Raw genomic sequence first — 25,874 nt, forward strand, 5'->3', positions numbered from 1 at the left:
GCTTAAATTAAAACAAAAAATCAAGTGAAGACAGGTTTTCTATCTCTTGCTACTAAGATAAGTAATTCACGGTTCTGAACAAGAACACACACTTTGTCTTTTTTCTGCCAAGCCTCTTTGCTACTGCTACTCCATCCCACCCTCTGTAGTCCCGTAAAAAATAATATTCTGTGAGTGCATGACTTGCTGAGAAGAACTGATTAACCAAATATGCCTCCAGCGTTGCCACAGGTCGCTTATTTGCCAGTCACTTGCAGGGCTCGCTGGCTTTCAGCTAAACAGTTAATACCAGTTAGAGTGAAAATGTGTCACTACAGTTGTATTAGAGAAAGGCATCACAAGGAAAGAAAAAGAGTGGGACCGTGTACATATATCTAAAATCTACACAAACACGTATGTTTTCACTGGTACATCCGTAAGTGTGTTCTTGCTGCTAAATCTGAGGAAGATTTTCTTTGAACAAAAAGCTTATTTAGTAATCGAGAACATATATTGGGCTAAAATGTGTACTCTCAGACTTTTGTCCATGTATATCTGAGCTGTTCTCTCCCCAGATTCTAACTATAGAGTACTTCTGTACTAACCACAGCACTTCTTTACCTGGGATAGCATTGTGAAGGGCATATGAGTCAGTGGCCATTAATGCACGATGTGAATGGCCAAGCACTCTGTAGCCCATCAGCAAAATGTTCTGTGCTCTACTATTCAGTCAGTTTTTAGTATTACTCTTCTAGCCAAATTGTAGCCAATTTATATTTTTTTTTACCCTCATCTGTAATCTTTAACAATGTGCTGCAGTATATTTAACCCACTGGCTGCTCTAGCAGTTACCTGAAAATCAGAACAATTTCTTTGTAACCTTTTCAAGTTAAAAAAACCGGAATGATTAATTCTGTTTCCCAAAGAAGAATCTCTAGCACTTTAATTTGATTGCATCGGTGGTCAGTGAGCTAAAAGAAATAAAGACTCACAGGAAAGAGCAAATGATGTAGTGTCCGAAAATTGCAATGAACTCACAGGCCCCCATCATCTCTAAAGACTCTGGTTAGCGACTGCCCTCCCTACAGTTGCTTGCTCTGGGGAGTTTTACAGAGGCAGGTGGAATAACACTGGGTACAGAATAAGAGTTGTGGCTCACAGAAGGGGCTTAGGCTATAGGGCAAATTCGTAAGACTGGCCTAAAACCAAAACAAACTCCACTCCTTCCTGAACAGACGGTTGCCCCACTCCAGCTGTGCGCATACACACGGATCTGCCAGCTGTGGAGTACAGGGTCTGTTGAGAAATGCTGGTCCTGTCTTCAAAGCCTCTTGTGGCACTTCAGCTCTGCAGCCTTGGGTTTAAGAGCTCTGGAGGGTTGAGTAGTAGTTTTTCTTTGTTTTAGAAACACCACTTTCTAGTCATGGTAGAAAAGAGCTGCTGCTGCTGCTCTTTGTTTTGTTTAGGGTTTGGGGTTTTTTGTTTATCAATTTAGACCTGAAAGAATGTTGGCCACTTCCCATGTGCTGTTCTGTAATTAGGATTTCTGCACCCTTTTTGTCAGTGGAAGCAATTCAATATAATTTTTACTTTGACTGCAGGATTATTTATATACTACTTTTCCAGTGAAGTTGTGTTCAGTACCTGCACTACAGTAAAATAACATGCATCTTCTTTAAAACTGTTCCCCTCCAAGAGACTGAGATCTCATAGAAGTGGGTTATTGTCTGATAAACTATTCATAACAATATGTACAGCTGAAAAAACCCACCCCAGATGGCAAGGCTGATGTGCTTGTAGAAGCAGGGCTTACTTCCCATCACTAATGTGCTGATCGCCCTCCGCAGCCTGGCTGGTGCAGTCATTTAGCGGCTGCGGCTGAAGGAACCTCATTAGTTCCATTTGTAGGTTTCATTTAAGGGTTTCTCCCCTTGACGGCAAGGCTGTGGCACAATGGCAGTTATTAGTGAGCCCACAGGAGAATCACGCCAGACATGCTTCAAGCTACAGTCTGTGGCTATTAGTTTTTAATTAACCGTGGGTTATGGGGAATTACTGTAAAAGGCTCCACAAGCCTTCAGAGCTAGGGTTTCTTCCCATAAAATCACCCCTTCCTAAAAATGAAGACATTTTCACTGAGGGGATTTTCCTCTCTATTATTGGAGCAGGGCGTTGAAACAGGGCCAAGGTTCCCAGAACACTGTCATCTGTAGGACGTTAAAGAGCCAAACTTTTTCAAACCCTTGCTAATGACGCCAGTGCCATTTGTGCTAAACTGAAAGGAATTCATGGGATTTTTGTGTTTTTCAGTTACACCATCTTCCTGGCCAGGTCACTGAGAAGGTAGTGAGGCCATGTTGGCTTTTATCAGGAAAAAAATATTGTATTAATCTTAGAATTGGAAAGATATATTCCTTTGTACAGCCTGATAAACAATGAGGTTGTAGCTAAAGCCGGGCATGAAAGCCTCCTGCTACAGTTCCTAGAGGCTTTTCTTTAGGTAGGCTAGGGGCATGATGGTCTACCGTCAGGTTCAATGGGGTATATTTTTTAAGCATTGGGTTTTGATACGGTTCTGATAAGAGTTTCTGTAAAAGGTCTCTAGATCTAGACGGATCTAGAAAACTTTCACACATATCCTTCTGAGCCACACGAACTGTGCAGTGAGTTGATTTTGTGTGTGAGCTCTGCAGGTGAGAGTCTACTGAATGCCAGCTCCTGCTTGCTCTAGTTTCAAATCCCTGTGAAAGCTTTGCAAGTGGGGTTTTACTCTTTACCCCATATCGTGCAACGCTGTATGTACTGCTTACAGTCCAAGGATGCTTGTATTTCAGCAGCTCTTCTCATATGCGTCACAAAACCATAATCTCAGGTGCGTTACCATAAATCATTCTGTACTGTGCATGCTTGGGGAGCAGGTAACCAGAACCTCTCCCGTTGCCGTTTTGAGCCTTTGCCAGCCATTTGTGATGTCTGCTGAAACCGTGCTCTAGAAGGGTGTGCACAATCAGAAAGTGGTTTGAAGTGTGTAGGGGTTTTTCCCCAAATACTTTTACCCACCGTGACAAAGAAATTTAAAATGGCATGCAGAAGCCCACTTTTGCCGTTCAAAGTTGAGTTGCCTTTCTCTGTGTTTTATTGCATTGTATTTTAAATGGCTGGCCAAGGGACCGGAGAGTGTCCTTTAGAAAGAAGTTGGGTCTGTGAAGCCAGTATTTTGCTAACAGAGCCAAGAAGTCCTTCCTTTGCTAACACCCCAAATGAGCTCACGTATGCTGGCTCTTGTGGCTCTACAGCTCCTTCAACATTTTATCCAAACTGTGGCTCCATTCGCTCCTGGCAACTGTAGCACCATGGGGCTGTGTCAATGCAAACGTTTCCCCTAGGTTGTCCCCTCTAGTGCTGCTTGTCACAGCAACTAGCATCAGCACTGCCAGCAACAGGAGCAGCACAGAGCCCGAGAAGCCCTCTGCCCCCACCCCAAATTGCATTTTAACATCTAGCCCTGCTCTGAGCTTATGGAGATTTATAGCTTGAATGTAACAAGATTGTATTTTTGACAGCTTAACATTATGTAATCTATTTATTAAATAGAATGTTCTTTGACAAGGCCGGGTAACTTTGCTCTTGCCATTTCAGAAAGGGAATTGGCAAGCACCGCCCTTGCACGCTAGGCACCGTGGTGGCCCGGCTCTGCAAAGGTGATGTTCTTCACAGGAGCAGATTTTATCAAATATTAAGGGGCATTATATGCTGCAGAGGTGCAGTTGGCAGGAGATGTAAGTATACATCTCCTAGGAAGGACTAAAACGCAAAGTGGAGTGTGGTTGCATGGGGTGTGACCATTCAAAGCACTGAGTTATCTGCAGGACAAGGGAGTCAATGTCTGGCTTTAAAATCTTTGCTTGTTTGTTATGTCCAGTCCCTCCATAAATATGGAGGTGTTCTCCCATGTCTATAAAAAGGCATGACTCATGATTTTTTAAAGTATGGGATATTTCAAATATATCAGGTTTTAGGTGTCCCACACAAGACAGCTGGCGGGGCTTAATTTTCACACAGTGCGTGCTAAAAATGAAGCTTTTATGGGTACATCAAAGTTATCCACTGAAAGCAGTGGTTACTTTGCCAGTCTTCTGCCCGTGAGGGTATAAAATACTGTGTAAAACTAAGTCAATTGTTTCTTGCTAGTATTTATTTTTGGAGCCAGTGATGAAGTCAATAAAAAAAAATAGTAGATTAATGCCAGTTTCATTTAATCAAGTAAAATTACTGAGCAAAGTCTCTGCCCTACTTTCCATGCACCCCACACATTCCTCCTCCTGAGAGAAAAAAAGAGAGTCCTTCCCTATAGTGCCTTGTTCGAGTAAGCTTTCTCCTGTGCTATTGATAATGCTGGTGAAGACATGTTAGTGACCTTGTTTAATGCGTTTATTTTTAACAGACAAATTCTGGTATTGTCGACTTTCACCTAATCACAAGGTCTTGCACTACGGAGACTTGGAAGAAAGTCCCCAGGGAGAAGTCCCCCATGATTCCTTGCAAGATAAATGTAAGTCATGCACAAAGATTGCGCTATTTTTTCTTCTTCTATGCTAGTTCCTTTTCAGAACTTTTAGTAGATTTGTCTTAACATGGGACGTTAACAACTCTGTTTATGGAGATAGGGAGCAGAGGACATTTTTCCTCCTGCATTCAAACACTGCTCTCCTGGTTTTGGCAAGTGTGTGAGGACTGAGCTCAGCTTTCCAATGAGTTGATAATTTCATTCAGCTTGGAAATGTCATGCCTTTCATGGGGAGGAACACAGTTTATTTTTGTTGCTCATCTAATTGCAGATGTCAAATAAAAATACTTAGGCACATTCAGAAGAACCTCCTGTCCGTGGAGACAGATGTTTCTTCTGTGGCAGTCTAGTGACTGGAGGAGAAGGCTGTAGGGAGTGGACTTAGAGATGACACATTGCTATGAACAGTATTGAGAGGATGTCACCGTTACTGTGTACCCAGCTGGGAGAGGACGTGCCTCTGTGACAACTCCTGCCGGGGGATTTATCAGGATTTTTTTAATGGATAAAAGTAATTTTGGAGCCCTTCAGAAAAATAAGACTCTTGTGATAATTTCTCCTTTGTTCTTCAGCATGAGTTGTAGAGGTTTAACTTGCAATCCTGGGAAAGTTTGGGGGTTTTTTTATCATAATGACAATAATGACCAGTGTAGTTCTGTCACCTGAAAGTGACTTCAAGAAATCAAGCACTGAATAAGGAATAATTTCTTTTTGTTCTTTTCTGAATCTCCATTAGTAATAAATGCCATTCTTGGCATTATCAGATTAGACATGCTTGTACAAGTATTTCAGTTCATAGCTCCACTTCTTTCATGGAATAGCAGAAAGACTAATTTTTCAGAAGCTGGAAATTTTACTAGCCTGAAAATTGAGAAAAGAGAAAATCAGTGATTTAAACTTTTTTATGTATTAGTAAGACAAAGAATTGTTTCTGTTTTCTGCTCCCTCAACCTGTCCCCAGGCAGCACCTTTTACAATTTCAAAGTGCTCCCAGACGCAGCCTGTCTGATGCTGAAGCCCTGGCAGTTTGCAGTCACATTCCCTTGTTTTCATTGCCTTACAGATTGCCTCAAGGATGTTTCATGCTCTTACCGCAGTCTTGGCAGAATGTAGGACAGGGGCTCACATTGCTGCATTGGCACTGGGGGAAGCTGTTTTTCTGGACAAAGCTTAGAGAAATAGCCCTTGAATGTTACAGTAGCATCAGAATGACAGAAGAAGAATGAAGGTCACTCTAGAACTGCAGGCACAGTCAGGAGACCAGCAGTTCCCAGATTTGTTTGCTTTGGGCACGCTTCCATGCTCAACCCCCCGACCCTGACTGCTTCATCTTGCATTTGCATTTTCCTTAGGCTCTTAAGGTCAGGAAGGTCAGTATCCCATGGGGACAGAAGGCTCCTACTTTATAAACCGCTGGACCAGACCCACATGTTCCCTGTGCATGCCTGCTGGCAGAACAGATACTGATGCAGATTGGGAAAGACATGGTTATTTCATCACTATCTCAGGCTTCCAGGCTATGAAAGTTAGGAGATGTTACCACAGTGCCATCCACATTAGAGTTTAATTAATTAATTGAGAATATTGCAAGACACAAGATTATCAGGTGGCACTATTGTTTGAAACATGTCAGGCCAAACTAGCTTGGGAATTTTACAGAACATGTTCCAGAAATGTTCTGGTGCTCTTTGGATAGACTTTCATAGAATTCTGAACTATTAAGGTCTGAACGTGATGACCAGATTTTCAGCATATGGGAGCAGGTCAACAGATGAAGGCAAATAGGTGGTTTAGAAGGGTAAGAAGGACCAAGAAAAGCAGCACGGGGCATTTTGTGTACTCTGTGCCAAGCTTGAATAGCTAGTATCTATCTCCAGAAATAAACATGGGGCTTTTTAACCTTTTCGCTTCTGTGAATGTCACCCCTCTCTTCAGGCTGGCAGAGTTAACAAGCTGTGCAGACTCCAGCTGGGACAGAAAGCAGCTGCCCCCTTTCTCAGGGCTTTATCTGTTGTCAGCATATCGCATCTGTGCTCACACCCCCCAGCATCTTGTAGTCAGCTTCTGATACCATCTGAAGTCTTTGTTTCTGTTTTTCCAAAGCAAGGAATAAGCCAAGTTCCAGATAAATAAAGAGCAGGGTGTCACATCGGTCTGTGATCTCCCACGGTAACTGTATTCCTGATCACAGATCAAATGTATGAAACCTGGAGAAAAGCTGCCTTGGTTGAGAGATCTAATTTGAGAAGAACCTACTGTATGCAAACAGAGAAACTCTTTTTCTGGGCACCTTCAGTGCATGGCAGGAACTCTGTCTTTGTAAGAAGACCTTTTACCATCATTGCAGTCAGATATCTCCTTTACTTCCCAGTTTGTCCTACTTGCTCTTGCCTCTCAAAAACAACATCTCTTCTTGACCAAAAAGTAGGGTAGTGTCAGAGACACAAAAAGTCAGTAGGGCCACAGCACGAAGTGCTGAGATTAAAGGCAGGAGAGGCTGAGTAGCAAAGGGCCAAATAACTTCTGTTGCTTTCATTTTTCATGCCAAGAAAGTCCATTTTAAAGTGTCTATTATATCCCATAGTATCTATTTGACCATAGCGCTGAGGTAATCTGTAATAAAATACAGTGTTGCTGTACCCAGTAGAAGAGGAAATGCATTTCTCCTCTCCAGTATTTCTATTAGAGGTTGTAAAGAACTGGGCAGTAACAGATTTTCATATTATTATGCTGTTCTGTATATATGATGCTTTTCCACAGCCACAGGGATAACGGATCATTTATAGATTGTAGAAACTGTCACTGACCATATCGTCTTGTGGAGCATAGAGATTCTCCATAGTGTAATTACTGTTGAAAAATTGACTTCTACTTGAAACTCAGAGAAATTTATCTTTATGTTTTAGTGACCTCACTCTGTCAGTCTGAGTGGCAGCAGTTTCCAATATATTTTCTTACCTTTTTTTTTCCCCAGTGATTTCTGATCATTTCATATTTTAAAGCAATTAGAATGGGTCATTGTAAGCCTCAGTAGTCCTTACTCCTGTTAATAATCAGAAAGCAACTGTAATGCTGATGAGAGTGAAATAAAAACTATTTGAAAAATTCGTACAGGTATTAACAGAAGGACAACAGCATCAAGTGAGGTATGGTCCAACTTGCCCAGCATCCTCTCTTCAGCAGAGTCTTCACCTGGATGCCTAGCAAAGAGCGGCACAGGGCAGGCTTATTACATTAGTAAGGCAGAAAACAGTATACATTTTCTAGATACATAAGTATGCATAAAAGCTGTCCAGACATAGGTACACACGTCTGTATGAAACATGCTTACCCAAGTCTCAATAGGCAAGAAAAAGCATACTCAGATTTTTATACAGATGCCTGAAATTTTGTCAAGACTCAGATTCCCATTTTAGTTGTTCTCTTCCAGTTTTCTTTCTTGCAACAGGCTGGAAATGGCAAAGGAGGTGGTAATTTTAACACATCACTCTGGCCACTTTTTAGACTCTGTAGCTTTTGCACACCTTGGTTATAACTAATGTTCTGGGTTTTGCGTTTGTTTCTTTTGAATGCAGTGCCAGTGGCAGATATAAAAGCTGTTGTGACTGGGAAAGACTGCCCTCACATGAAGGAGAAAGGAGCTCTTAAACAAAACAAGGTATGGTTCTCAAATTGTTATGAACACACATCGTGCAGAATACAAAGCTTGTCAATTCGACCTTCCCTGAAGTAATACAGATATTTTTCATTCCAGCCTGCCACCTTTCTGTGTATGCACACGCACTTTGCTTTCACCTCAGACCAGTTGAGTTGAATTATTGGGACAGGCTGCCCTCCTTTACTCAGACTTCATGGCAGATGTGCATTGTGACATGCCCAGCGCACATTAGGATGGCCTTTAGTAGTGATGTCTTTTACCTCTAAAGCAAAGCAGTTTTGTCTGCTGCTGCAGAGCGGGCTAGCAATGACTGTTGGTACCTGTTCTTATATAGTCTCTGATAAACAACTAGTTTGTTCCAGCTGTATTCTCTGACGAGCTCACGTTCAGCGAACACTGGTATGTGCTATAAACTGCAGTTAATGTCCAGCTTCAGGTCCAGTCAGGTAGAAAAACAACTGCCAACAAAAGGATGTAAGGTAAATGCTGGGCAATTAATGAGGTGTATAAGGATGCATTCAGCAGTGCATTTGGGGAAAAAATGTGTAGGAGACAATGGGCAGCTTAAATTAGATTTATGCTACCTTTCAGAGTTTCAGATCAAGAACTGTAAACTGATAGCAGGACTCGAACTGTACAGTGGCAGAATCTTGCAGAATTTTTGTTAGTCAGAATTGCCACCACGGCAAGAAGAAATCAAGTTACTAGCTAAGTCTGGCATCTTTAGCGGTGATGGTCTTCATACCATGTCGTATGAGGTATGTTCATAAGTCCTCTATCACGTTGTGTTGTCTGGCCATACAAGAAAGAGTGAGACTCTTGTGATGTTCAGTCAGACCTGGAACCACACACCCTGAGGTCTGGGAACCATATCACAATTTTCAGTTACATGAAACTGAGAAATTTTGGACCCAACCAGAGATTCTGATGGGCAAAATAGTGAGGTTAAGAGTTCCTGCTTCAACACTTTAGAAATTAGCGTTCAAATAAATACTGGAAAAAACACTTCTGATGGGGACCATAGAAAATGAAAAAGCACTGACAAAGCTACATCACACAGCTGTTGCATCTTCATAGCTGCAACTTTTCTTTCCTTAACTATGTGCAAATACACAGAGCACCTCTTGCAGATGCATATTGCTTGCATTTGTCTCTCGTGTACATGAGTTGCTTTAAGTCTGTCGGGATACAGTCATCTCCTTTCCACATTGGCTTTACATGGTTGGAAATGAAAAAGTCAAGCCAAACAAAGCAAAAAAAAATCCCAGGAGTATTTTTCCTTGTTGATTTTCTGAATCAGGGCACTAACACACACATGCACACAATAGATTGCATACAACTCCTACCTTGTGTTACAGCTGAACATCAACAGCATTTGGCTGGGGCATTTATATGATGCATATAAAGTATTTTTAGTACATCCTTGTCTTAACACTCATATGTCCGCACAAAAAGGAAAGATAGGAAGACGGAAAGCAGTGGGTGGCAGTGATGGAAATGTGTCATCTTTATGGAGCAGTAATGTCTAGATAGTATTTAATGCTAAATAGCGATGCTGTAGATCAGTTTGTCCTCGGCTGTCAGCGTCGTCCCATTTCCTCAGGTAAAATTGCTTTGGACTGGCATAAAACTTGTGGCTGAGAATGTGAAGTTCAGGAGCTGATAGGGTAGCATGACTGCATCTGTGGCTGGAGCATTTCCTTTGTGACCCCGGCAATATTAATTTTGAAGTTTTTACTGTTTCTGGTGTGGGGTTTTTGATTATTGGGGTTTTTTTCCTTCCTCGATTTCTTGTTTCTTCCCCTGGGAATCACAGAATTTGTGAAATTAGTTGTCAACCCAATCAAACTGTCATGCACAATATTGCAATTACTTAACTGACATCATAGGAATAACATATCATTGTTTACAGAGTATCAAATTAATGTGGACAATGAAATTAAAATTAAAAAGGAAAAAGAAAAAAAGTCAGACACAGAATGCAACTGGGCTGAGTGTGGTGTATGAACTCCTTCACTTCTTGAAATTTCACAATTGGTGATATTTTTTTAAGAGGCCTTTTCATCTTGTGTTTCTTTGTATGTATATAATGACCACCTTGATGTTTATTCATTGGCAGAAAAGAAAATTGAATGGCAGAATGCCACTGCTATGAACATAGCTGGAATTGGCAGAAGGTCCATAATAAAGGCTTCAGCGTCTCTTCATTTGCCGGCACATGGCCATTATTCTTCCAGCGGGACCATTTAGAAATAAATAAGAGTTAAACTGAATTGGAATTTGCATGCCTATGAAGCTGGAATGACTTGATAGGACCAGACTTGAATCCATTGTTGTTCATCTCGCTTGTGGTTTTAAATTAGGTTTAATTTTAAATTCCTCATTTCTGACTCTTGAGTAATGTTAATAAATTTCAAAGAAATGAAATATATTAGATTTTGCAGCCTTCAAAACAAAGTAGGAAAGAAGAATTTGGAAAAAAAAAATTGCCATGTATTTCTAAGTGTTCTCCTATCGCCCATTATTTGCTTATGTGTCAGGCTTCAGGCTTGGTGCCTTTTAAGTCAGCAGAAATGGTTCTGCTCACTTCCCTACTGAATGCAGCTTCTCTTCTCCTTTTGACTTCCTGTTGGTTGAACAAATTCTCTGTTGCTGCAGACAGAGATAGTTATCGGGAGAGGGGGGGAATCTTCTGGCTCTGGCAAGCAAACTTAACATGGCTGTGGTCTCAGCCTTCAGCAAAGACACAGGTGTTTTGAGGCTGTTGGTGACAGAGTAGGCAGAGAGTAGTAAGGTCATTGTAACTGCGTGAGATCACTCGGCTGTAGGCACCTAAAATGCCTGTTCATCACAATTTGCTTGTCTCTGGTCCATGCGAGGGGCCAGTGGAGGCTGGACGAGAGAGAAGCTCTGGGTGTGGGAGATCAAGCTTCCCCACACACCTCCTACAAGCTTTCCCTGCAGAGTTGTAACCAAGGAGTGGGAAGTGTCCAGCCAGCAGGGGCAGAATCTTTTTTTCTCTTTTTTCAGTGAAGCACAAAAGAGAGGTATGACATGGTTCCCAATACTGTTACCATTTTGACAAGCATCTAGGGAAGGGTGGAGGTCCAACATATGCAAGGGTGGAAAGCATTAGGAGTGTCAAGGGAGTGAGTTTAGCAGGTTCAGGTGGGGGAGGAGGAAAGCAAACGAAAGGAAGGAGCAAGTTTGGAGGAATGGGAGAGGGGGAAAAAAAACAGAAAGGAAAGATAAACTGGTGGAAAAGGCAGGAGTGGAAAATGCCTTTGAGAAAGGTTGAGGACAGACAAGGGAGGAGAAGACTACAGATGGCTGATAGACAGTGACCAGTTTTCCTTTAGGAATTGCCAGTTCCTTAGAATCACCTGGCATTGATGGGAAAGTAACAAAACCGGGTGGGGGTGCCTGACAAGTCAGCCAGCTCGACCATGGAGACCACCATCAGTGTGGAGGGCCTGCCAGTTGGCAACTCCAGCTCCTTACGCTTCCATTTTCCTTGACAGTTTGCTGTGCATAAGGTGACAGAGATGCTGGCACCTGGAAGCTGCAGTTCTGAAGCCTTTAGTCTCCAGAGCAGCCAGCAAAGAAACTGAACTGGAGCCAGGGCTGCTAAACTCCCATTTTCCCCCATAAAGGGAAGCTTGGTGCCCTAAGTGTAGCCCTTTCTCGTTCTTGGCCTGACCAGGAATGACCAAACCCATGGCTCCCTGCAATATTCCTCTTTCAGGCAGGGTTTTTCTCTCCTCTCTTTGAGGTGAACAAAAAAATGCAGTCCCTTGGAATTTCTCAAAGGACAGTTATACAGGGGACAGGCCTATCAGGTTGTTGTTGACCTTCATGAAATTCAGGAACATCATAGTAGAGCAATACAAGCAGTTTTTTCAGTGATAGGTTTTATTTTCGCCACCTCAGTTGCATGACTTGGCATGTTCTGTCAGTAATTTATAACACTCTGTACGAAGATAATGCTAGGTTTGTGTGGGCAGAGGTAAATTTGTTTCTGTAACGAGGGACATCACTCTTAATAAGTTGTGGCTGAGAGACATGCCTAAAACACAAAAAGGCTCTGTGAGCCATGAGCCATTGGTTTGCTGAGTGCACCAGCGCTACTATTATCTGCAGGTTCCGTGGGGATTTAACACAGACTTGTCTCCTGTGGCCTGGCAATACAGCAAGTTGGACCCGATAACTAAATTCAAGGAGATTAAGGGCAGTTCCCATGAGAAGCCTGATCTCTGATCATCCAAGATAATCCCTAAGGATTGCAAGTTTTATGATTCAGACTCTGTTCTTAATCACACAGGTTCAAAAATTAAATAACCCTTACTGAAATCCAAAGACCTATGTCTGTTTCAGACCAGGTAGTCAGGGGTAGACAGCTAGAGCGATGTCTGTGCTGCAGTCTCAGCAGTCAATTCTTCTGTTTTAAAACTTAGTGTAGGAAATTTAAGAAGCCGTGCTCCTGTCACTGCTGGCAGTGTAAGGACTGTTGTCAGCCGAGAGTTAGCAGCAAAGGCAATCGGTGTTATGGGGCTCAGGAAGCCAAGAGGCAAAAAGGTCAGGACATATGATACAGATCACAGTTAGGAGTCAGCACTCTCCTTTGTAGCCAGGTCTTTTTTTCTGCAGTTATAATATATTTTCCTTTTTTTCCGTATCAGCTAGCTTACAGGTTGTGAAATCCTTGTAAGGGTACTTGTAGCGATGCGTGCAGTAACCATAACACAACATCTTTGCATGCTCACTGCTGGCCAGTGGAAGTTCATTATTTTGTCCAAGCCTCTAGAACCCAGGTCCAGGTGACCTTTAGGGAAGGTCAGCGCTTGATGAATTCACTTGGGCACCTTTGAAATTCCAGCTTCAATGCTGAGGAGAAAAAAGATGAGGGTTCTTAGGGTTCTTTCCTTCCCCAAGATTCATTTAGGTGTTTAACTAACCCAGATAGTTCAGTTTGACTGAGGCTGCTGATTCTGGTTCAGGTAGAAACAAAATGACAGAAATCTCTTGAGAATGAATAATTCAATAGACTTCTAGCAGTGAGAGAGCATGAGTATATGCCAGGAGATTAACTGTCCTGGCAAGATTTTTGACACAGGGAAACAAACCTTGCAGAACTTTGCAAGTTTAATCTCTACAAATTGGAAGAATAGTGGGTCTTCATGAAAAGTTTGTTGCAAGTGCACTGTTAGGTATTATATTGATTTCAGTCCTCACCGTTGCCTAGCTCAAATTTCAAACTCAAATGCTAAAGTAATCCATGACGGTGTGAGCCACAGGCAGCACTGAGGGGGGTGAGTTTGACTGAAGCATCTGTGGTGGGGTTCTTGCTGTGCCAGTCTGTTGCAGTGATCTGGTTCTGCTGCAGCTTTGGCTAGGCAGGAGAGTACCATAACCTGTTCTTCCACTTGTTTTGGGGAATAAACAGTAGGAAAGAAAGACGGACCTGAATGTATGAATGCCTCTCTCATGCAGCATTAATACGTGTTTCTTTCTATTGATCCAGGAGGTGCTGGAGCTTGCTTTCTCTATACTGTATGACTCAAGTGGCCAGTTGAATTTCATTGCTCCGGACAAGCATGAGGTAAGTCAGGTTTGGAGTACAGAAACTTCTTTGAAGCCCTCTGAGTTGCTCTATGGCAGCAGAGAGCTTTGTAAGAACGTGAGAATGGTCATCTTGGCACAGAGTACAGGTCCATCTAAGTCTGTGTCATGTCTCACAGCAAGCTAGAAGCAGAGGGATTAGTATGGGAGCAAGACCTTTTGCAATTTTCTTGCATATCCTGAGCCACAAAAGGAACATGTTTTTTATTCGTATGTCATCGAGCAGATGGGCTCCGAATTAAAGATCAGTATTTCTAAGCCCTACTAAAATATGAGCCATAAGTAAGAGAAAGAGAACTTGGGCAGACCTTGGAGTTCCACAGATGTTACCATTTCCTGGTGTAACAAAGATTTCTGTTGGTCTGCTCTACTCTAGGCTCTGGAGGATTTTGCTGTGTGTCCATTTTAGTGAACTTTAGTTCAACGCTGATGATTTGTACAGCCAAGCTCTTAAAGAATCACTGCTGTCCTCAGCTCGCTGCCGCCATCGCTGGGTCTCAGTTTCAGCCACAGACTTGTGTTCTCCAGAATGGCATATCCCCTTATTCTTAGTTTCACATTGCTGAAGACCATTCATGACAGGCGATCGTAGAAGGTCCTCCCTGTTGCGTCTCCACAGGGGAGTGTTTTGCAACAGGTCTCACTTACATAAAGACGATGTAAATACCAATAGCAAGGCAGAATGACAGCCCCTTTCCTGCTCCCTTCTCTTACTTGAAAACACAAGGAAATGGACATCATTGGCTTTTGGAAGGTGATGGAACTAATTTACCTAATTACGTAGAAGCATTGGATGTGTTTCTCTCAAAGAACTTCCAAGTTAAGTTCCAGCAGAATTCACTATATTTAGGGGGCTAAAAAAAAACATTTTTCCTTCTCATTTCTAAAGTAACAAGAGTTAGTGTTCCATTTGCACACTTGTTTTGTGGTATCGTATTTGATCTCCATTCAGGACACTGCATTAATATGATGGAACACAGAAGAGTGCATGAAATTTCTTTACAAGTGAAGTGTATTTAGTTATGCAGCTTCAACATTTGCAAATCTGGAGTAAAATTTTCAAATAGATGTTAATTTTAAGGAGAGGAAATAAGGTTATGCTCATTAGGGTTTTCCTGTGGATTAATATTTGAGTGTCACTTTCAGGTATGTTTACTCCAGAGAAATATTTGCTGGTCAGTTTTCATCTAAGAGAAAGCAGCAATAGGATCCCAGGCATAACGTGCTGTTAGAGCTGGAGCTCTAAGGAAAGCATGATTGTCTTCATCCTCTGAACTGAACATATGTTAGATGCTTTCTCGTATAAATTCTCCAGAAACTGAATTCTAGACTCTTTCAACTCATAAGAGCAGATGGTCATGAAAATCAACGAATTTTTCAGCCACTGGTATCTCAAATGTATCCTGTAGCAGCTACAAGCGTATTTTAATGCTCTAAATGTTCAAAAGCTGCTACTGCACCCCACAGACGGGCAGTAGGGTTGTGAGATGCTTTAACCCAATTGCTCGTGATTGTTAACACACCTATTATCTTTATTTCTCTTTTTGATCTTGTGCAGCTTCTTTGAAACAAAATTAGTATGTTAAAAAAAACGACCGGAGGCAAGAGTCTCTGCTGCTACTTGACAGTTCCCAAATGAACGTTTTTAAAAGGGCATCTCACTCCCCCTGTACTTTTCCATGGCCTGCAGAAGAGTGAGTTCTGATTAAGGGAAAAAGTACAAGTGTGCAGAGGAAGCGCCAGAAGGAGAGGCAGTAGCATGTTACAAAGCCCGTGACTCTTCATCAAAGTAACTGGGCTGCCTGTTGGTAGAAGCGCTAGGTTAGCGGCATTGTCAGCTTGGGAGATTTGGTGGGTGACATCTCAGGATTTGGAAAGCTTTTTGTGAAGCGCCAGGAGTGATGTTAGGACGTGACAATTTCAGGTCAGACTTACAGGGTGGGTTGTTTTTTTTTTTTAAGTACTTCTACCGTCCTCGTGATTGTAGAATGAGGTTGGAATGTGAGAATTGAGTGTGTCCTAAAACCAAAAATTGAACGAAGATCATAGGATAGCTCAGGTTTTAAGGGACCTTGGAGTCTGACCTCCTGCTCAAAGCAGGTCAGCGATGAGCTCAGACCAGGTTGCTCGGGGCTGCATTCAGATGGATGAAGCCTCCACAGCCTTTCTGGTTGTCTGGTTCTACTGATTTGACTCCCAAGGTATTTCTTTAATAAAATCTCATTACTGAACCGATATCATTGAGATTTGGACCTCATTCTTGTGTACTTAAGTTTGGCAATACCCTTAGCCATCTGTTGAAGCTTACTGCTAGCCAGAGGATTCAGCACTGTGAGATCACTCCATCGTATTTGTTTTGCATTTAAATACTAATAGCTGGTTTCAACTACATAGCAAAAAGGTGGATTAATCTTATCCTTGATTTTTGACAAAGAAACAGATGAGGGAGGCTATAATTAGGTTTCATTGGAGTTTTATGAAAATGAATCGGTGGTAAATTAATTTTTCAGTGGCTCTTAGTCTGTTTTGCATATTAAAAAGAAAAAAACTTCTGAATGAATGCCTCTGTTTTTCCACCATCTCATTAGGATTTCTCTCTGCTCGAAATGTACAGGAGTTTAATTAGATGCACTTGCCAATATAGAGATTAGAGAGGAAGCCCCTTTTCCAGGCCATTGCACTCATCTGAATTGTGGCCAGAATTTGGCTTCTGTGGGCCCTGAATGAGTTATATCTGGAAGAGAACAGAACTGCAGTTCTGCTTTCTGGCTCGCTGGGATTCCTCCCCAGAGAAAGCGCTGGCCGTACTCACTGAGCAGGTGATGGACGATTTACGTCAGGGGCTGCATCTGTTGAATGGATGCTCTGCACTTCTGTAACCTGAGCAAAGCCTTTTTGCCTTTCTCTTCCTTTCCTCATAGTGATTTCTGGGAAAACTCTCCCAAAGAAAGATTTCAAGCCGATCGTAAAAAAAATTCTAATCTGTTCAAAAATAATTACATTTCTAGGAAAGTTTCTTTCTTCTCCTGATGTTCTGTGTACACTTCACAAAAGATTACATGCTTTAAGAGTCTTCAGTGACACGCTTTGGCAGCGTGGAATAGGCAGGCTAAGTTGTTTAGTTAGTACTCGTTAGCAAGGCAGCCTAAACCCTAAAGTTTCTTCTGTATAGCTGACCTCGTATTAAAGGTGCTGCTTGGCTTACCGACACCCTGGGTGAAGTCCTAGCTCTGCCACTGTTTTGTTACTGACTTAAATGGGTCGGATTTCACTTTGGACGTTGAAGTGTGTTAACAGTCCTATTTTAAAAATACACCCTTTTTCTGGGTGAAGACACGTACCCCAAGATGGGGGTTTCTCTCTCTTCTTTAAAATAATCCTCATTTCTGCTGTGGGATGAAGTCAGCCATGGCTATCTTTAAACTTGGCGGTGTCATGTAGCAAATGGTCAGCTAAATTTAACATCCATTTTCTGGCATGAAATCTAGCAGAAGTATTTGTAAGATAAAAATGCAGTTACGGCTGATTTAATTTTCTCCTGCAAACTAGGACACAAGTTCATGATTGAAATCTTTATTTTTGGATGATAGCATTTGAGTACTTCTGTTCATAGTTGAATAAATGGCTTGTAGTAATAAATGAAAGGGACTTATTTGATAGAAGTTGACTCTAGCTTACCAGTCTCCGTTGGGTTTGTTGCTGATTTAAAATGGTTTTTCAGCCCCTGTTAATCACAAGCTGTCAGCTGTTGGGAAAGATGGGATCTCCTATTAGGAAAAAGCTAACAGTAAGGAAGAGGTTTTAGAGGCCAGTTCAGCATTTGCAGCATTTAGAATTACACCAGGCTAGCTTGGAATTTAATTTTTGTGAAGGACACAGCATTGGCTGATTCTGCAGTTTTCACAATATGTTATTTTGTGTAAAATAGTGGTAAAGTAGGCATAGATACGTGGGAGCCTATCTTTGTGTAGGTCAATTGATACCACTTAATCTATAGGAAAGCAAACCATGATAAAACTAGATGGTCGGTACAGAATTTCTTACACAAAGAATCGAGAAAGATATGGGGTGGGATTCAGTTCACCTAACGTAGCTGTCTTGGAATTAAAAGCTTGGTGTAAGATAATCAGGCTTTTTCTGTAAGTACTGGGGAAAGAGAAGGAGAGGTGGACAAGGAGGTCTCTTCAGAGGTTCCTTGTCCTAAATTAGGTATTGTTCTTTCTCCCATAACTATTGAGGAGTATTCAGCAGAAAGTTTGAAGGAGATAGCAACTAAATACTGTCATTTCTTCCCATATTTAGGGCATTGTTCCATTTTCTGAGCAGCTCAGTGGAACATGCCGCCTTCATGATACGAGCTAATAAAATGAATCAACCTCATTTTAGGTCTCTTTGTAAGTTGCTGTGGGAGCAATAACTGTAGAGGACCAAGCCAGACAAGCATTTTGTGTATGGAATGTCTATTAATAATAGTTTTTATCTTTTCCCTGTGCAGTATTGTGTATGGACCGATGGGCTGAACGCCCTCCTTGGGAAGGATATGTTGAGTGATCTGACACGGAATGACTTAGACACGCTGCTCAGCATGGAGATAAAGCTACGCCTCCTTGACTTGGAAAACATACAGATCCCAGATGCTCCCCCACCAATCCCAAAGGAGCCCAGCAACTATGACTTTGTTTATGACTGTAACTGAGGTTGCCACTGAAACTTGATTCAAAACTGGAAATATTATAACTGGAGAGAGATTTAAAAAAAAAAAAAAAAAAAAAAGAAGAGTGTAAGGAAAAAAAGAAACCCACTCGTGCACCTTGGATTTTGGCTTTGGGGAGGGGTGTAGAAACACTTGCATTCCTCTCTCTTCCCTGCATCCCTTCCTTCCCCATTCCCATCTTCCCCATTGCTCATCCAAATCCACATTGCTTTAATTAACTTGTAATTGCAGGCCATCGGCCTCGCTTAAGGCAAAGACTTGCCACTAAGAAGCACCCTCCCAAGGACTTTTTTTACATTTTTAATACTGGAAGAAACATTCTTAACTAAAGGACATTGTTATCAAACTGCGTGCCTGTGAAACCCACTTGGCATGGCAGAGGCTTTAACTGGAAGGAGGAGGGAGGTAGGGAGCAGAAGCAGCTACTGTAAGCAGAAGATTTTCCCAGACACTCCCAAGAGTCTGCTCACAACTGAATCCAATGCAATGATGAAAATCGTTAACTGCTTCCCAGTGCTTGCACCATTCGTCACTGTCATTATTCTTTCCACTGTCACCTCGACTCTTGCCACCAGCCTTCACCCAACTGATCGGCTCCCAGAATGGAAAGTCTGCAGGTTTTTGCTGTACCATACGCTGCAATGCTGCAACAGCTTTTAACTTCTTTTCCTCCCAGCTTTTAAATAGCCCCACACTGGCAGATCACTTGCACAAACTGTGTATGAAGCCACTAGTGTGTCCCATCCCTATAGTGTTCCCTAAACCTCAGTTGCCTCTAAAATTGGCTTGTTGCTATTTGAAGTGATTTTTATTTTTTTGGTCCAAAGTTCAACAGTAATTTCCACAAATTAATTACAACTGCCAAGCATCCAGGTTTACGTTGTCATTGCTACAGTGTTAGAAATTTGCAAGGGATTTTTTTTTTGTACGGGTTCTGATTTTTATTTTATTTTGCCAAACAAATATATTTAATGAAAACTAATTTCATTGTGAGTACTTTTGGGGGACAATATTTTTACTTAATTTCCATTTGGAACATTTGCCCTGAAGGGAAAAAATATTTCCCTTCAACTTCACTGTTGAATAAAAATCTGAGTTGTGATGATTCTTGGAACTTTGTTTTTCTTCTGAAGTTGTCTTTTATTCTTTATGGTTCCTAGCAATTCTGAAGTGTTTGGTAGGAAGAGGAGAGGGAAAGGTGGAACTTTTCTTGTCTGCTTGTTTGTTTGTTTGTGGTGACCAGGGTAAGATATATCCAGCGGTCTCCATTACCGTGGGTATGTGAGCTATCCTGTGAGAAGGACCCTTTGTGAAATCTGGGGTCACAGCCTGCTGATGTGCTCATGGTCAGTTTAAGGCCGCTGCCTTTACGGTGTTTGTTGGAGTAAATGTCTTCCTGTGTTTGTTTCCTCCATTGAGAATGTTTTTGGCTGCAGCAGGTGGGTACCGGGGAAATTTGGGCTTTGCAAGATCGATTCCCTCCCTCCTCATATTCTTCTAGGTATTTCACCAAGTTCAATATCTCTTCCTCCAAAAGTGCTGGGTCTAGATCTACAGGAACCCACCAGCCCTTTCCCTCCCTCCCACTGTGCACATGCTGAAGACAGATGTTGGTTTGTCCCAGTTCCTCTCCTACTCAGATCGGCTGACAAAGACTGTGAAGGGGTTTTATCGGACCTTGTGCTAGTGAGAAGCCTGGAGGGTGGTTCAGTTTAGACAGATGCAGAAGATCTCAGCTGAGGTGACCTTTGCTCCGGCCAGCCAGCAATGGGGCAAACATCCTGACGGACCTCACACCAGGTGAGAAGAGAAATGATGTCCTGCAGGTGCAGCCAGAAGAAGGATGAGGAGAATGTATGGATTCAAGCATGAGGGTCCTGAGGGCAGTGCCTTCCTGAAGCTGTGTTTGCAGTATTTCAGGAATGCCTTGCTCTGACAGATAAGCGTGAGTTGGTGTAGGTGGTAATGGATGGTAAAATAAGGGGGGGGAAAAAGCCTCTTGAGTTAAACGCTGGAGTAGGAAGTTACAGTGGCCTGTGGCCTGAGGGAAGATTCAGTCTGAGTGAGAACAGGGATGTGCAACGTGGGATGTGGGAGTTTGAGACGTTTTATTCTCCAGAGCCTTGGAGGCACTGCCTGCCACAGAGAATTTTTGAGGGGTCCGAGGGGTGGGGGGTAGAAGTAGGAACAAGTTTCTTTTAATGCTGCTTCATGTCGGCGTGAAGATGAGACTGAGCAGATCAATCTAAGTTGTTTGATTAATCTCCCTGACCCAGCTGGATGGCTTGGCTGTGCATAACCTTTGCTTTTTATTTACAGACTGCAGAGCTGGTGCTTCAGGTGGGTGTTGCTCGTTGCCAAAAGAAACACCTTTTAGCCCTAAGTGATAAGAGCCAAACGCTGCCAGCTCAGTGGCAATCCAGTGCAGGTAGGCATCTGTGGCGATCAGAAAGCAGCAAACAAACCCCCTCCTCCGCGGGACAACTTGCGCAGGAGGGAAGGGTTAGCCTCGCCTCCCCCACTGAGGTGAGTGCCCCAAGTTGCACACCGAGAGCCCAGGGGAGGAGGTGGGAGAAGTGCTGGCAGCCCAGCCCGGTTTTTACCAAGACCTCCTGCCCACCCACAGTACAACGAGGCACACCGACACCACTGGGGCAGCGAGGGGGTTTGGAGCGTGAATCGCTGGCAGCTGCCTCTCTCCTTAGACATCCCTCAGGCCTCGTGCCAGCAGGTGACACAGCCCAGCAGCTGGTCCCCTGCCCTGGGGCTCCTCAGGGTGGCAGCAGCCTGGGCGGGGGGCTGGGGCTGGAGGATGCCGTGGCGCTGCTGCCTGGCTCTAGCTCGGGGCTGCCTGCAGCCCTGCCTTACAGGAGCCCCAGCTCCTCGCGTGGCCCAGCTCTTTGGATGGGTTGTGCATCGTGTGGGATGGTCACGTGAGCAGGCATGCTAAATTTGTCTCCCCCCACGTGTCCCACCCTGCCATAAGAAAGAAGAGGCTCGAGAGATGCGTTGGCACAATAGCCCGTGCAGCTATTTTAAAAGCGCTCCCACAGCAACGCGAAGGGACGTGGTGCAAACGAGAATCCTGCCTTCAGTTTCTAGAACTGTCATACGGGCTCACTTCACCATTATGAAACTAGAAAAAAAATGTTTAATGATGAACAAGTATCCCGCTGCTTCCCATTCATTTAAAAAAAAGAGAATGAAAATGGCAAATTCATTTGCTCATGCTGTTGTGTGTTCCGGAAAAGCTTTTAAGGCTTCACAATCAAGGAGTTGCAGCAGGAAAAAAATTGCTATTGAAGTTTCTTGTATAATTTCAAAACATTAAGTGGGTAATTGCTTGTAAAAGCCATAAAGGGGAGAGAGAACAAAAAAAAAAAAAAAAAAAAAGGTCCAATTTTAGCTCCTGTTTTTGAAATGACTTTGCTTTTGAAAGTGAATATATTCTTTTGACAGAAAACTTGAATCAAGGAAGGTATGTGTCTTCTTAAGTCAGCTGCTTGTCCTGCTTGTAAGGACAAGGAGAAAAGCAGCAATGCTAAGTAATCCTGCACAAAAGCAAGCTATATGTTGGAGAAAAAGTTTGTGCTTTCTGGGCTTTCATTACTGCTTTTCAGAAGCAATTCCTTTTTCAGTATGGAGAACTCTTCTGCTAAACCTTACAACCTGCAGGGAGGAAGAACGTTCCCTTGCAAAGAGGCAAGTAGGTGATCACTCTCTCTTGGGTTGCAAAATGACTGTGCAAGATCCTGATCACTTCATTTGCAAAATCCTCTCGTGTCTTCATGCCCTACCCAGGATTGCATTTTCCTTGCCCAGGGTGCTTGTTTGCTGATGTTTCTTTCCCATCAGTTGTCCCTGGTAATGCAGACATGTCACATGTGGATGGAAACGTGAAGGCTTGTTTGGTAATCTGGTGGGATCCACTGCCCAGAACAAATCACTGTCTTCTCTGGCAGATGGCTGGGCTGCGAGGGAGCCCTGCATGCCCACAGCAGCCCTGTAGCCCACCAGCTGCAATCGCACAGGCTCCAGCCACTGAACAGCTCTGAGAAGAGGGAGGGATGAAAGGGCGGAGAAATTAACCCCCTCTCCTTGCAGGGGAGGACAGAGAGAGGGGTATGGGCATAAAACGCCCCCGATCGCCAGTCTGCTGTGTGGTTGTCATTGCATTGGACTGCAGTGGGCAGAGGTGGCTGTGATGCGTCCAGCTCTTACAGTGGCGCAAGTTGTTAATTCTGAGCGATAACCAGCAATGGAAGGTGTTGGGAGTAGGAGGACACTCTCGTACTGCCATATCCCCCCCCCCCCCTTTCTCTCTTTTATTGCTGCTGCTGCACTGACAAGTAAATGCCATTAGCTTCACTGTCATGTGAAAGTCATTCATCTAAGGAGCATAATAAGGTGAATGTGAGATTTTACTCCTTTCTTGTTTCTTTCTTCCTGAGAGGTTAAAAAAAAAAAATAAATCTAGCTCTTAAATCCAGTCCTCACTGACCTGGGGATATCTTAGCTGTCAGAAGCAAGCCTGGAATACTAAGCATCTGACATAAGAAAAACGCCCTTCGCCTTACAGCAGCGTCAAGGAGCTGGAAGTGAAAAGGATTTCCCTTCAGACACCGTTCCAGAACCTCTGCGTGCTGCTGTTATAAAATCTCTGCAAACTCTGAAAGACATTCATCGGACAGAGTTTTTGTCACTTACCACTGGCTGAGCTGTCATTGCTTTCCCCAGAGCTTGCTAAATCAGGATGAGACTCACGCAGTGCTCGCTCCCTCCCTAAACTGTAATTATATTTGAATATTAAACATCGACATGTCTTACACAACTTCTCTGATTAACAAAGCACTTACCCAGGCAGCAAAAGAGGCTTGATTTCAGTTTGATAAGCAGGCACCTAAATTTAGGTGGGTGCTTGTGGACATAGCTGGATCAGAAAGGTGAGCAGAAAGGCAATTTTACCTGGCACTGAGTTTTTGCTGCATTCTGGGAGGCGATGCAAGTAATGACTTTTCTGTCTGATATATAATTGGATTGGGTATTGCTGGTTACTTCAGGAGGCAGAATACAATGCCGGCCTGATTATTCAGCATCACTCCAGCTGCTTCACGCATCTTTGGGACTTTACACAGAGGTAAAAGGATTGAACTGGGAACCTTTTCTGTGTGAATCCAGGTTGGAACTTGAGAGGAGTATGGCTGTCAAAAGCACAAGTTTGTCAGGGCAGGACCAGGTATAAAATGTATGTTGGAAGAGCCATGAATTTTTATAGCAAGGTGATGTCAAAGTGCTGATTCAGGGAGTGCCATCCTGCAGCAGCCTCATGGGGGCAAGGTTAAAAAGAACTGGAGACAGTTTCAAAGTCACTTAGTAACGTATTTGTATTTTATTTTCACTTCCAGCTGCGAGGCCTTGAAGGTCTCTGAAAAGCAGAGCTGGTCTGGTGATGCTTAGCTTGCAGAGACACACATAGGGCAAAAGAAACGTTTCATTAGCCATCCTTGTCCAAGTGGAGAGGGTGCTATTGAAAGTAGAATTTTCTGAATCGATGTGCTTTTTTCAATAGAGAATTTCTCAGCTTTACTGTAGCCACCTCACTGGAGGTGCTATGTGGAGAATAGTAGATGATGTGAGTTTATACTGTCTTGGAAGAGCCAAACAAGTCTCCTCATGTTGGGGCACTCACCCAAACCCTTTGTCATCCTGTTTGCCTCTTTGGGACAGTCACAAAGCTGAGGAGCCCAGTGCCGCCTGTTCCAGGTGGGATGCTGGCCCTGTATTTCAGCCTAGGGAGGGTATGGCCACAGGACAGCAGTACCTGTAGAAGGTGGGAGAGAAAAGAGACACCTACTGTAATTTTGCCAAAGGATGCAACCAAGGGCAGGCTTGCTTTCCTGTGACACTTAAGGATGTGTCTTGAATGACTTTATTTCAATTGTCATTAGAGGATTTTGCAGCCTGATTGAGCACCACGGTTAAACTCTCCCTTGATGAAACCTCATGAGTCTAATTTTAATCTTGTTGGCAACACGGTGTTCAGCCTAAACTGATTATGTTTTGGGATTCCTCTGGGTTGTCGTGAGGGGGAGGGAGGGTGGTTGTCTTCTGTTTAGTAAGAGGCAGCATTTTTTTTCATGAGGTGTGCCTGTGTCCTCTCAGTTTCTCTTGAAATGCCTCAGATTTAATATCCCCTTCCCACTCACCACCCCAAGGGGCAAAGACGCCCCGGAGATCTTTGCCGTCCCACCGGCAGGCTGCACACACGTGGGAGGCTGAGCCCGAGGGACTTCATTCCCTGCCAATTAGCAGGGAGTTTGTGGTCTCAGGGTAGTTTTTGAAGAAGTCGTGAAAAGTAACGTAGAAACCTGCCAAGCTTCAAAAAAACCCAAGTTTTCCATAAAAGCTTAAAATGGGGACACCGAGGATGCGGGCGCAGCGTGTTGTGCACAGCTACTGACTGCTTACATATTTCCCGGAGGAAAGTGGCTCATCCACAGGGTTTTCCCAGAGCACAGCTCCCCCTTTTCCCCCCAAGCAGCAGAAGCCTGGTGCATTTGAAAAGCCTGGAGATGCAAGCAGGAAAACATGCGAAAGGTTTTTCTGCCAGGAGTATGACATTTAAAGAGCGCCAGTAGGATTATTTTGTCTGTTTTTCACCCGCGCCGGTCGCTCTGCACATATTGCCTGACTCATGATACCCTCTGTCAGCCTCTGACGTTTTTCAAAGCCCTGGGTTCCCCCTTTCTGTCCCTGGCCTAAGGTAGCTGCAGTGATACCTTGCACCTATCCACTATTTCGTCTATTCCAAATAGTCAAAGTGCAACGTGGCCAAGCTGGCTTTCACATAAACACCCATCTCATGCGCTTGGTTCTCTCGTTTCCAGTACAGTCCATTGAAAACAAGGATAAGGCATTAAAATGGCCTGGCTTGTGGATGGCTTCTCCAGCATCTGCTAAGGTTGTTCTCAGCCCAGGCTTTTCCTTTACTGAGGACCTTTACCAAGTCCTCTACAGCAATCTTCATAAAACCTGTAAGAGCTTAGTGTTTCCAAGCCTTCAACGTCTTATCCAGTCTGACAGCTTACGGGTGGGTGCACACACACAAGCGCGTGCATGCACACGCAGGGTACAAGTGCGTCGGATCCGTTTCCCCAGAAAACCGGTCTGAAAGTGGCACGTTTGCAGCTTGGCAGTGTCAAGTGCTCCAGCAGGCAGCGTCGAGGTGAGAGGGGATGGAGGAGCTGGGAGCACCCTGACGGAGGCTGGCAGGTTAGCGGGGCTGCGTGGGGGAAGACGTGGGGAAAGGAAAACGGGGCAATATGAATGAGCAGCCA

General features: G+C 43.5%; 1 protein-coding gene across 5 annotated transcripts in view; it reads left to right on the top strand.

The window, feature by feature from the left end:
- ELMO1 (engulfment and cell motility 1) overlaps positions 1-19,642 on the top strand; it is a 310,364-nt gene extending 290,722 nt beyond the window's left edge. For all 5 annotated transcript variants that reach the window (XM_040591563.1, XM_040591561.1, XM_040591564.1 and 2 more), the window contains 4 exons: positions 4,424-4,531; positions 8,122-8,204; positions 13,726-13,803; positions 18,319-19,642. In XM_040591563.1, coding sequence (XP_040447497.1) covers positions 4,424-4,531; positions 8,122-8,204; positions 13,726-13,803; positions 18,319-18,519 — 470 coding nt within the window. In that variant the 3' untranslated portion in view covers positions 18,520-19,642. The remainder of the gene's footprint in view (positions 1-4,423; positions 4,532-8,121; positions 8,205-13,725; positions 13,804-18,318) is intronic.
- Positions 19,643-25,874: the final 6,232 nt, after the last annotated feature.

This window comes from Falco naumanni, chromosome 4 (genome assembly GCF_017639655.2).
Source record: "Falco naumanni isolate bFalNau1 chromosome 4, bFalNau1.pat, whole genome shotgun sequence".
Taxonomy (NCBI): Eukaryota; Metazoa; Chordata; class Aves; order Falconiformes; family Falconidae; genus Falco; species Falco naumanni.